Here is a 10830-nt window from a genome sequence, read left to right as displayed (position 1 = left end):
CCTCTCATGGGCTCAGGCCGCTGACCTATACAGGCAGGGGAGAGAGGACAGATAGAGAGGGGGCATGCGAGGAGAAGGAGGGAATGTGGAAAACCTTACTATAGGAGGGAACTGCAGTGGGAGAGATGTAAGAAAGTGCCCAGAGGTTGCCCGTTGTCATAGGCCTCCAGAGACTTCATGGGGTTTCATTTAACTATCACTTTTGGTCTCAGATGTCGCTTTTAAATTCCTTAGTGGAATAAAAATAGACATTAATGAGGCAATCAGAAACTACTTTTGAAATTAGTTTCCAAACTACCTTTTTGAAAAGTCGTTTAACTTTAACCACACTAACAATGCCGCTAATAAAAAATGGGTAACTACAGTTAACTAAGCTTATTAAGGAAGAAATCTCTCAAATGAACAAACTGGCTCACAAGTGAAATTTGCCTGTACTTTACAGAACTTTGGGCCCTCTCTCTATCGCCATCTGTGGTTGAACATGAAATTGCATGATGCATCAAAGCACTGATTTCTGTTTGAATCATCTTGATGTTTTAGTATTGTTGTTGTTTCCCTGTGATCAACACACTGAAACAGATTTGTTATTCCACTACAAGACCTGCTAACAGGAAGAAGAATTCCTACAACACTCGTAAAAATAAAGGAGGTTTTTGTTGTGAACCATTTTAGGTTCCTCAAAGAACATTTTAGTCCAACAGTTCTTAAAAGATCCAAAATATTGATCATTTATGACTTTTCTTAATAATGAATATAAATCAGAGTGGGAATAAGAAACTAAAGTGGAGAATGACGCAATAACAAGTAAAAGGTTACGTTTTTGAGAGCAAAAAAGCATAAGAGTGAAAAGCAGGAGAGGAGAGAGACAACATTAGACAGATTAAGGTTGTCGGAAAAAGACGACTGCATTAGAAAGACATATTTTCTAAAAGGAAAGTTATCTATATGGGAGTTTTTGATGCGAGGGCCACAGCAAATCAAGCCGTTGAGAACAGACATGCCAAAGGCCATCAGAAGCGGCGTTGGGAAGGGGGTCAAACGCAGCCCCCACTTTACTCTGGATTTATGGAGGTCCTTCTAGACTGCTTTAATGTCAGGTTTCACAGGTGGTCACGCGACTTCAACGGACCAGCAGCCACTAAAACACATTAAGCTGCTATTTGTGTATGTGTGTGTATAGATAATTTGCCTTAATATGTGTTTGTGTGTACTTAGACTCAAGCGACCATGGCAGGATTTGTTTAATAACCTTCAAACTACCACCCACAAATAAACCTCGTATACTTCCCCAAACCATCACAGAAATTCAAGGACTCAGATTAAACCACTAAATTTCATATTATAATAGTTCAGTACAGATTCATTTGGACTGAAGGTTGGCTGATTTTTAAAAGAAGTCTCTTAGGCTGACCAAGGCTGCATTTATTTGAATCAAAATACAGTAAAATCAGTAATATTCAAAAGAACATTATTTGTAATAAGTATTTTTTATTATTATTATTATAGATGTATTTACCATCAGTTCTGAAGAACATGCATGCATCCTTACTGATTATGAAAAAAAAAAAATTATAAAAAAAAAAAAAGTAAATTTGTCAATCACTGCCATCTTTTATCCTGCTGTAAACTTGGTTTTCATTTAGATAGAAGATTACTTGTTTATCTTAGAGAGCATATAGGCATTGATCTGCAACTGTTCCCTTTTTTAGTTCACGTCTGATGTGAAGAGGCCTTTGGAGCTTGGTACTTTTTGGTACTTTTTCTTGAGTAGATGAGGTGTGGAGTCAGCGGCAGCAGGACGTGAGGCTGCGTGCTGGAATGTGGAGCTCTGGTTTGTTTTTGCCGTCTGCTCTCCTGCCTTACCTGCGGCCCTCCCTCGCTCTCCATCTCTGCCGCTGGATCTAATTAAAGCGAGCAGGGCTGCGGGACTGGAGTGTGTCACATACAACTCAACACAGTCAGGAAGGAGAGCGGGAAAGAAAGTGGGATTAACATGGGAGAAAAAGCATAAGAAATGCAGGGTGGAGTTCAAAGAGAGAGAGAGAAGAAGAAAGTGAGGGGAAAGAAATGCAGAGAAAAGTTTCAGTCGGGAAATGAGAGTGTGCGTGAAAGAGTTCTTTCCCATAGTACGCGAATGAAAAAAAACGGAACATCTAATTTTTCACAGAACATTCCACAAACCTAGGACAACATGAGAAGTGACATGTAATATATGCTCACCTCTCTGCCCTACACATGGTAGACACATCTCAACGCTGGAGGGGACTTCTATAATCAAAGACCAATCAGATAATTGCAGTGTTTCACCACTATCCCCTGAGCTCCGCTGGGAACAGGCTTTTTTTGAACAGTAACTCAATACCCTGGAAAGTCCAGATGGTCCTGATGACGGCACTAGCGGAAAGACATATTTTCCTAAATATGAAAATCTAATTTAGCAATATGCGTAAATTAAACTATACATGTGAGGTCGATTTTCTAGACCTCTGTTCTTGGTACTCCAACAATATAGGCTCCAGTAAAGCTCCGGTAAAAATGGTCACATCTCTGCATTTATCTCCATAGTGTCACCAAAAAAGCTCATTTTTTCAGTCAGATTGTATCTACATATCAGATAACTTATTATAGCTTTATTCAAATCAACAAATCAACACTGATATGTTTGGCCTTACACCATGTCCTTTCCAGGCTCAACGTGTTTTTTTTTTTTTTTTCGTCAGCTGCTGGTTCCTATTTCACGCTAGCTAGCCTCAATAAATGTACAAACCTTAAACCTCTAATATATTCTGATTGTGCAGCTTTTTCGTTTTCATTCTGGACGGACAAATTACTTATGTCTGTCTGTGGAAATTTTAGAAGTTTTTTTTTAGCCGTACACTGATCTGAGGGATATTTATTAAGGTTAATTTTTAGAGCAAACTGGAGGTTTTGTGGTTTAACAACTCCCCTCAAAGAAGTAAACGGTCCACAAATGACGCACCATTCTTGTATAAACACGAAGAGACGCTGCAGACTTTACAGATCGGCACGAGTGAATGTTTGACAGTCATGGGAACAAACACAAACACGCATGAAGACAGATGGAGGGTGTGTGCTCTATGAGCTTCATCTCTGAAAACATCTCTGCCATTTCCGGCGAGCAGAAATACTGTAGATGGCTGATAAACACTATGCACTGTTACTATACAGTACATGTAGGGTATGAATTGAACACTTGCCAACCCGAATCCAGAGGCTGTGCACAATCACGTTTTTATGTCACATTTACTTTTTATCCTCAATAAAATATGTATGGGTTTGTTGGGGCTCCTTGGCATTATGGCCACATGTGAAACCCCTGATCAAATACCTAGGATAAGGCTTCAGCACTGCTAATGTGCTAACTCACTTACATTTAGGCCTGAGAATCATGTTTAGGCATGCAGATAAGAACACACAGACGCTTTGAGCACTTGCCCAGTTGGAATAGCTTGAGCACCAAGTCATTTTTTTCATTTATAGAGACGAGCTTACTCTAAACTTGGCCGCGTGCAGCCATTACATCAGCTGCATTAGGCGTGAGAAATCTGGGTCTGCAGAGCTGAGGGAGGGTAAAGTTTTGTCTTTTGGTGTTCAATGCACTCCCCGGTGTCACTCTTTCAGAAGGGGCCCATCTCTAGCACTGCTACACTAACACACTTTGGGACACAGGATTGTCATGCTATATACCCCGGGAACAGAAATATTTTAAACACTGTTAAGAGCTTTCAAAAACCTTATTGCTCCATAAAATCAAATGGGTCCACACCCAAAATGTTTTATAGAACTACAACTGCTGGAGAACACTTAGAAAATGTAGCTCATACTAACAAGCCTCCCAGGCTAGAAGATGAGATCTTGGCTTTCTGAAAGGCTAGGAAAAGTCTGATATGAGTGTGCTGTCTGTCCGCTCTGGGAAACAACTCAAACCCCCGGCTATTGGAAACAAATGAGAACACACATTAACACGGTGCCAGATAACACCAGATGTAAACTATTATCACAGGGCTAAGTTAAACTGAACATGTTTGAGTTTCTGCTGGTGAAGTAAAGGAAACACTACCAGTCGCACTAAAACCTCGTTCACATTGACATAATCGAGGGAGGTCAGGAGACAGACGTGTCATGGAGAGTTAGTATGAAATCAGTTCTATTTATGTTAAATGAAAGTTTTATATGGGAACGTTTTAAATATAAAGAGCAGCAAACATAAACACGATGAGAGGGATTATCAATGCATGAACCAAAAACCATTGGTAGAAGCTGTTTCTTTGCATAAAACTTTGTAGACACACTGGAGCTCCAGCTCCATCAACTCTAACTTAACATGAATGATTAAATAGTTAATCATTTATGATTGATTTAAACAATCTCTGTTGTGGTGAAAGGGGCTTAATTAGTGTATGTAGTATATGTTTCTGTGAAATCGGCCAGCGCTTGTTGCTTATGCTGTTGTTGTGAAATTGTTATGTCTTGTCCTGCTCGGTCTCATTAAGGACAATGTGTACTGATTTGACGACACTACTATTCTCAGAGAATGTCATAGTAAAGATATCTCATATATGCACACAGTTTAATCAACAACCCACACAAACATCCCATCCTGCATGACTGTACTTGTGCGGTCCTCACTGTTCAAAAAAAGCCTCACTAATAAAGCGAAACCTGTTTGAACTCACTAGTTACAAAAGCTTATAAATTAGTTGGTCAAAACCTGTAACTAACCTAAAGAAAAACAATGGAAGTCTATGAAATAATACAGTGAAACAAACATGCGTCTACACATTTGTTTATGTGTTTATAGGGGCCACAGATGTGTGTATATACATAGAGGTCTTTTGAAATGCACTCTCCAGTTGCCTACCAGACATGAACAGCACTGACATCATACAGTCACCAGATCTATATCATCTGTGTGTGTGTGTGTGTGTGTGTGTATAAACACTACATACATCAGCATGAGGTTTACACCCATGCTGCTATTCAGAGCAGCTGCACAATTTTAAGTGTGACATGGCTTAATTATGTTTCTAATACACATGACAGAATACAATGTTGGTCTAGGGTACATCTTCATTTTGATTGTGTGCGAATTATTGTCATGTACATAAATTATGTGACGTGTGTTTTGAAACAACAGCTGGACACTTCACAGGAGCTGCGCAGGAGGAAGAAAGCAGATGGGAAGAAGGTCACAGTGAGTCTTTCACAGAGAAGAGAAAAGAAGAGAAGAGAAGAGAAGAGAAGAGAAGAGAAGAGAAGAGAAGAGAAGAGAAGAGAAGAGAAGAGAAGAGAAGAGAAGAGAAGAGAAGAGAAGGTCTGTTTGTGGAGTTACTGAGAAAGAGAAGGCCTGTCCCATGGCAGACGTGACCTACAGCTCTTCTCCACTCATCTGAGCCGCTCTGATGTCTCCGTGGTCTGTTTAAACAAGAGCTAATCCGCTCACATGGGGCCATTGACCATGGGGCCGCAGTGGGTTTCTATAACACACACACGAAACGACATGCAAAGCAACACGCACACGACTAAATAAACATGGTTAAATAAAAGTATGGAGTTGACTAGTAATATTAACAGAGAAAATAAAGCAGACCGTCTAACAACAAGAAACAATCTATGATAAAAACAAAAAAGGAATACACAAAATGAAATAGGACAAAGCGGAAACAAACAAAAAAGTTTTTTTAACAAGTAGTAATAAAAAACTAAATAAAGCAAACAAAACAAAACAAACAGTTTATAATAAAAAACAACAACAAAGCAAACCAAAAAAAGCAGTTTAAAAAAATTAAATAAAGCAGAAAAAACAATACAATTCAATACAAATTTAAATAAATTTAAATTAAATAACTGTTTAAAGTAAATTTGAAATTAGGAAATTAGAAATGTGTGAAAATGAATAAAAGGAATAAATGACAAAGGTCTCATTAAGTAAATGAGTTATAAAATGAATTAGTTTTATTTTTATCCAAAGTTGTTTTTTTTAAACACATCTCTTTCACCATTTTCACTAAATCACTCCCTGTACCTGCCTTTAATACTTTGGAGTATTGTTATCTCTTCTTACTCGTTGTATTCCTTATAAACTGCTTCAGACTAAAAGGAGTAAATGAATAAATGTATTGGAATGTAAATGGGAAAATCAGGGCTGAATGTGCCAATAACACACAGACTTGGACTGAGCTTTACTAACTGTTGCCTATAGCCATTCACAATGAGGTTGCATTGCAGCATACATTTAAACCCAGCCAAAACCACACATCCTGCAGGTAGAGAGGAAGCACGGAAAGAGGTGTTCTTTAGATCGCCCGGTGAACTTCCTGTGGATGAGCCAGATGCTGTTCTCTCAGGATTACCAGAGTATATACACAGAAAACCCTAAAGGGTCAAATATCACTGTGGGATCTCGGTCACAATAGGGAACGAACTGTACGTGAAATATAAGCAGACACACCCTGACTCACACACACACACACACACACACAGTCAAGGTGATATGACACGCAGCTGTTGTTTTTTAAAGGCAGGCAGGAAGAAAGTGAAAGAAAGCCTCTGCTTTGTCTGCATTAGTATACAGATACCGGCAGCCCCTATCACACATCCTGATAATCTAAAAGACAGCACTGCCATAAAACAGTGTGCAGACATGTACATCTGTGTGTGTGATGACAGGCAGACGGTTATGACAGAGTTAAAGCAGAGGTGATGAGTTTATGTATGTCTGTATGTCTGTGTGATGACTGACAGCATGGCAGCGTATGATTATGTGCACTGTGAAGTTCACATGTAAAATAGTGTGTGCATGTTTTCAGATAAACAGTAACTCACCTGATTGATGTGTTTGAGTTTGTCGATGATCTGGCTGATGACGGGTTCAGGTGGTTTTTGTCTGGATTCTGAGCCGTGTGGAGGGACTTTCTTTATCCCTGGACCAGGAAACCTGTTAAATATAGACACAAATGTCCATTAGTCACATTAAAAACAAAATGACAGGTTTTAATGCACTCTGTTCATGAACTGAAAGTGATATATGGAGATATCACACCTTTACTACAGAAGATATTTATTTTTAAAAGACAATTTCTATATAAGTACACACATTAAATGAGAACTGGTTCTCAAATGACTTACCTGGTTAAATAAAGGTTAAATAAAAAATTAAGATCTTGGCTTTATAAGCAATTAACGTTTAAACTGTTACGGACTAGAAAAACAACAACATTTAAACTAAAATTTGTACAACTGCCCACACTACAATATAAAATATTATTTAAGTTTATACGTTTTCATATTGTGTATTATATTCCAATATAATATAACTTTTTTACATATATAATATAATGTATATGATTTTACTTATATTCACTTGTTTACCCAAAGTCTACAGCAAAAATAATCATTTGAAATAATAATTTTGGTTTAAAAGAGAGAATTCACAAACAATATTCTGAGTTAGGACAATTTTGAATCACATGGGTGTCAGAAAGCCACATACAAAACCGCTGCTAGAGAAAACAATCGTTTAACTCATTTTAATAACTGATCATTTCATATCATTCACTTTTCAGCAGCAGTTCCTGGTTTTCAAAGGTATTTGACCAAAGCTGCAGTGAATGGCCACACGAATATGAGCACTAAAATTGGCCTCTACTGCCACCTAGAGGCAAACATGTGATCATAGGTATTTCATATGAGAAAAAATGAAACACAATAAGCCTTTAAATTCATTTTTACCGTCCAGAAAATTAATTAAATTATGGCGCACAAGGACATTCAAAGATTTCAAAGGCACTACATGGCTTAAAAAAATTTAAAATATCTAATACTGCATTATGCTGTTTTGTTGTAGCTCTTTTTAGATACACAGATACACACACTTAACCCAACAGTAAAACAGCACAACTGGGTCAGACAAGTGCTGGCATCTGAATGTTTCTGAGCAACTGGAGCATATGTTGGGCATCATCAACTGCTAAAAATGTGTGTGTGTGTGTTTGTGTGTGTGTCTGCGCCCAAGTGTTCCCGGATCCCCCCGGGCCCCTTGGACTCATGTTCCAGTTAATTACTCCCTATTAAAAGCTAATTAGTGTTGAAGCACACGAGCACATTGGTGCAAGCACTGAGGCGACAGAAAGACAGTGAATGACAGATCCGATACCGTCACGACACCAACCTAGACTTATCCACTAAAGCCCATGCTCATCAAGAACATACACTCTACTTTCTGTGTTGTTTTTCAGTAAAAAAGTATATATTTATGTAAAGTATATGTACTTTATATAGATTTTTACTAACTATTTAATTTTAACAATGCATACAATAGTAAAAAAATACTAAAATAATACATATATATATATATATATATATATATAAATATATATATATATATATATATATATATATATATAACTATATAATATAATATATAATATATAATATAATATATATATATATATATATATATATATATATATGTATATATAAAACTAATTGTGTATATAAAATAAAAATACGTTTTTTTTTTTTCTGCACTGTATATGAATTGTATTTTCTTTGTTTTTATTTACTGTATTTATGTCATATTGTGCAAAAAGAAATCTAAACTAATTCTAGAAACTAAATAAAACTTTATTAACTCTTCTGTATTATATGTATTATATCAACATGCATTATTATATGTTGTTTTTAGCATTTTTAAGGATGTTTTGACTAATAAATAAATGAAAACTGATTTTTTTCAGCACTGTGAGCTTTTAGATGTATGAGCCAAAGATATGACCTCATGCTCCATTCTTAGCGATGACATAATCCTGAACAATTCTAGCCAATCATCTTTCACGGCGCCTTATTTTACACGCACTGCTTATTCATTAAGCCAAATTACATTTCCATACTTATTTATTCTCCTTATTACTCCCGATGGCAGCTCACCTCCCGCTTTTAATTATCACATTAATAATACAGACATGAGCTCCATTAGAAGGAGGAGATCAGAAGACATGGGCAGCTTTTAATGGAGGATGAGATTAGCTGGAGCTTCACGCATGAAGTGTCCACCTGTGTGCTGAAAAGAGTGGAGCAGCATCAGGTCAGCTCCGTCCTGCGTGCCTGAAAAACGCTTTGTTCTGATTACTATGGTGGGTGTTTGTGGGGAAACAGTGGGGGGATACAAAATGAATCATACTTTAATGCAGAAACGTAATGGGTAGCTGAGGTGAGAATGCTTTCAGCACAAAAACATCTTATGCATTTTAATTAGACAGATTTTAAATGAAGGAAAAGATTCAATTCTATTTGGCCAATCACACTGCAGCAATGAAATACTAAACAATATACAAGAAATATTATTTGAAACTTTTAATTGAATATCCAACAGGTATTCTCTTGATTTTTACACAAATTAAATAATGGGTTAGAAATGTCATTGTATATTGAAACTTTGTTTACTCCAATTCAAAATGAGTATAGTTTATTCAGTTCTTGTGGCTTATGGATTTGATATGAAGCTGATTTTAGGATTTAAAGATTTATATAAAACTTCTATCTGATTCTAGTTGACATTTATAATAACAAGAGATGTACTCTGCATGAACGATGCCATTCAGACGATTACATCTCAATTTGGACTTTAAATGGACACCAGAAATACACTACTGTTCAAAATGGATGTACTTGATCAAAAACAGCAATATTGTGAAATATTATTACAATGTAAAATGACCGTTTTCTATCTGAATATGTCTGAAAATGTAATTTATTCCTATGATGGCAAAGCTGAATTTTCAGTAGCCATCACTCCAGTCTTCAATGTCACATGATCCAGAAATCATTTGAGTGAAAGAACTGCATTCATGTTAACTGTCATACTGGATAATTAAACATTACTCAAAACAGACAGAATGTTGTTGGCTTTTTCTGCATGTTATAATGTAAAATTGACTTCATTTTATCTTTATGACATCATTATTGACATCATTATGATTCCTGGGAAAACAAAAACAACACACCACAGGCTTTATGGTACAGCGGGAGCACAGGCAACCCAACTGCTACAACAGGAAATGACTAAACACCCTGTGGATGTACAGTCTGGACCAGCTACTCATGCTGAACCTGCTCAGACTCATGGCCCTACTGCGCACCCCTCAGAGATCCAACATGCCCCACTGCCCAAACCCGCTGGAGACCGCGTGAATCAATCACGAGCATCTTCAGCATCACGAGCTGACTGAAATAGAGCAGGAGGAGAAGCATTCTGGGAAATATCCACCAATCTTCACCTAAATTTAAAGATTGCTCTAAGTTCAACTAATTGTGACCCTGGTACACAAAACCAGTCTTAAGTCACTGGGGTATATTTGTAGCAATAGCCAAAAAAAAAAAAAAAAACACTGTATGGGACAAAATTATAAATTTTTCTTTTATGCCAAAAATTATTAGTATATTAAGTAAAGAACAGTGTTAATTTTGACACGAAATTTTAATTTAGTTTTAGTCTTAGTCTTTTGTCTATAATTCTTTTTAGTTTTAGTCAAGTTTTAGTCATCTGATTTGTTTTAATTTTAGTCTTATTTTAGTCGACTAAAATTGCTTGGTATTTTAGTCGACTAAAATTGCTTGGTATTTTAGTCGACTAAAATTGCTTGGTATTTTAGTCGACTAAAATAAGACTAAAATCAATAACAGATTTACTAGACAATTTTTTACAGCTGGTATAGGAAACAAACTTAACCAAAATATATAAAACACAAATTCAACTTTATTTCAACACAACTGTGTCTTTATTTCGATTCAAAAGCTTTTATGCAGCAA

The 10830-nt window shown here is 36.6% G+C and overlaps 1 protein-coding gene across 1 annotated transcript in view; it reads right to left on the bottom strand.

The window, feature by feature from the left end:
* Window positions 1-6540: 6540 nt before the first annotated feature.
* Window positions 6541-10830, bottom strand: part of LOC113074232 (glypican-3-like) — an 81558-nt gene continuing 77268 nt past the window's right edge. Inside the window, exon 6 of the mRNA XM_026246991.1 lies at window positions 6541-6958. Within this exon, the coding sequence (XP_026102776.1) occupies window positions 6799-6958 (160 nt within the window). The 3' untranslated portion in view covers window positions 6541-6798. The remainder of the gene's footprint in view (window positions 6959-10830) is intronic.

Source organism: Carassius auratus, unplaced genomic scaffold, assembly GCF_003368295.1.
Source record: "Carassius auratus strain Wakin unplaced genomic scaffold, ASM336829v1 scaf_tig00014094, whole genome shotgun sequence".
Classification (NCBI taxonomy): domain Eukaryota; kingdom Metazoa; phylum Chordata; class Actinopteri; order Cypriniformes; family Cyprinidae; genus Carassius; species Carassius auratus.
This window is presented reverse-complemented; position numbering and strand designations above follow the sequence as displayed.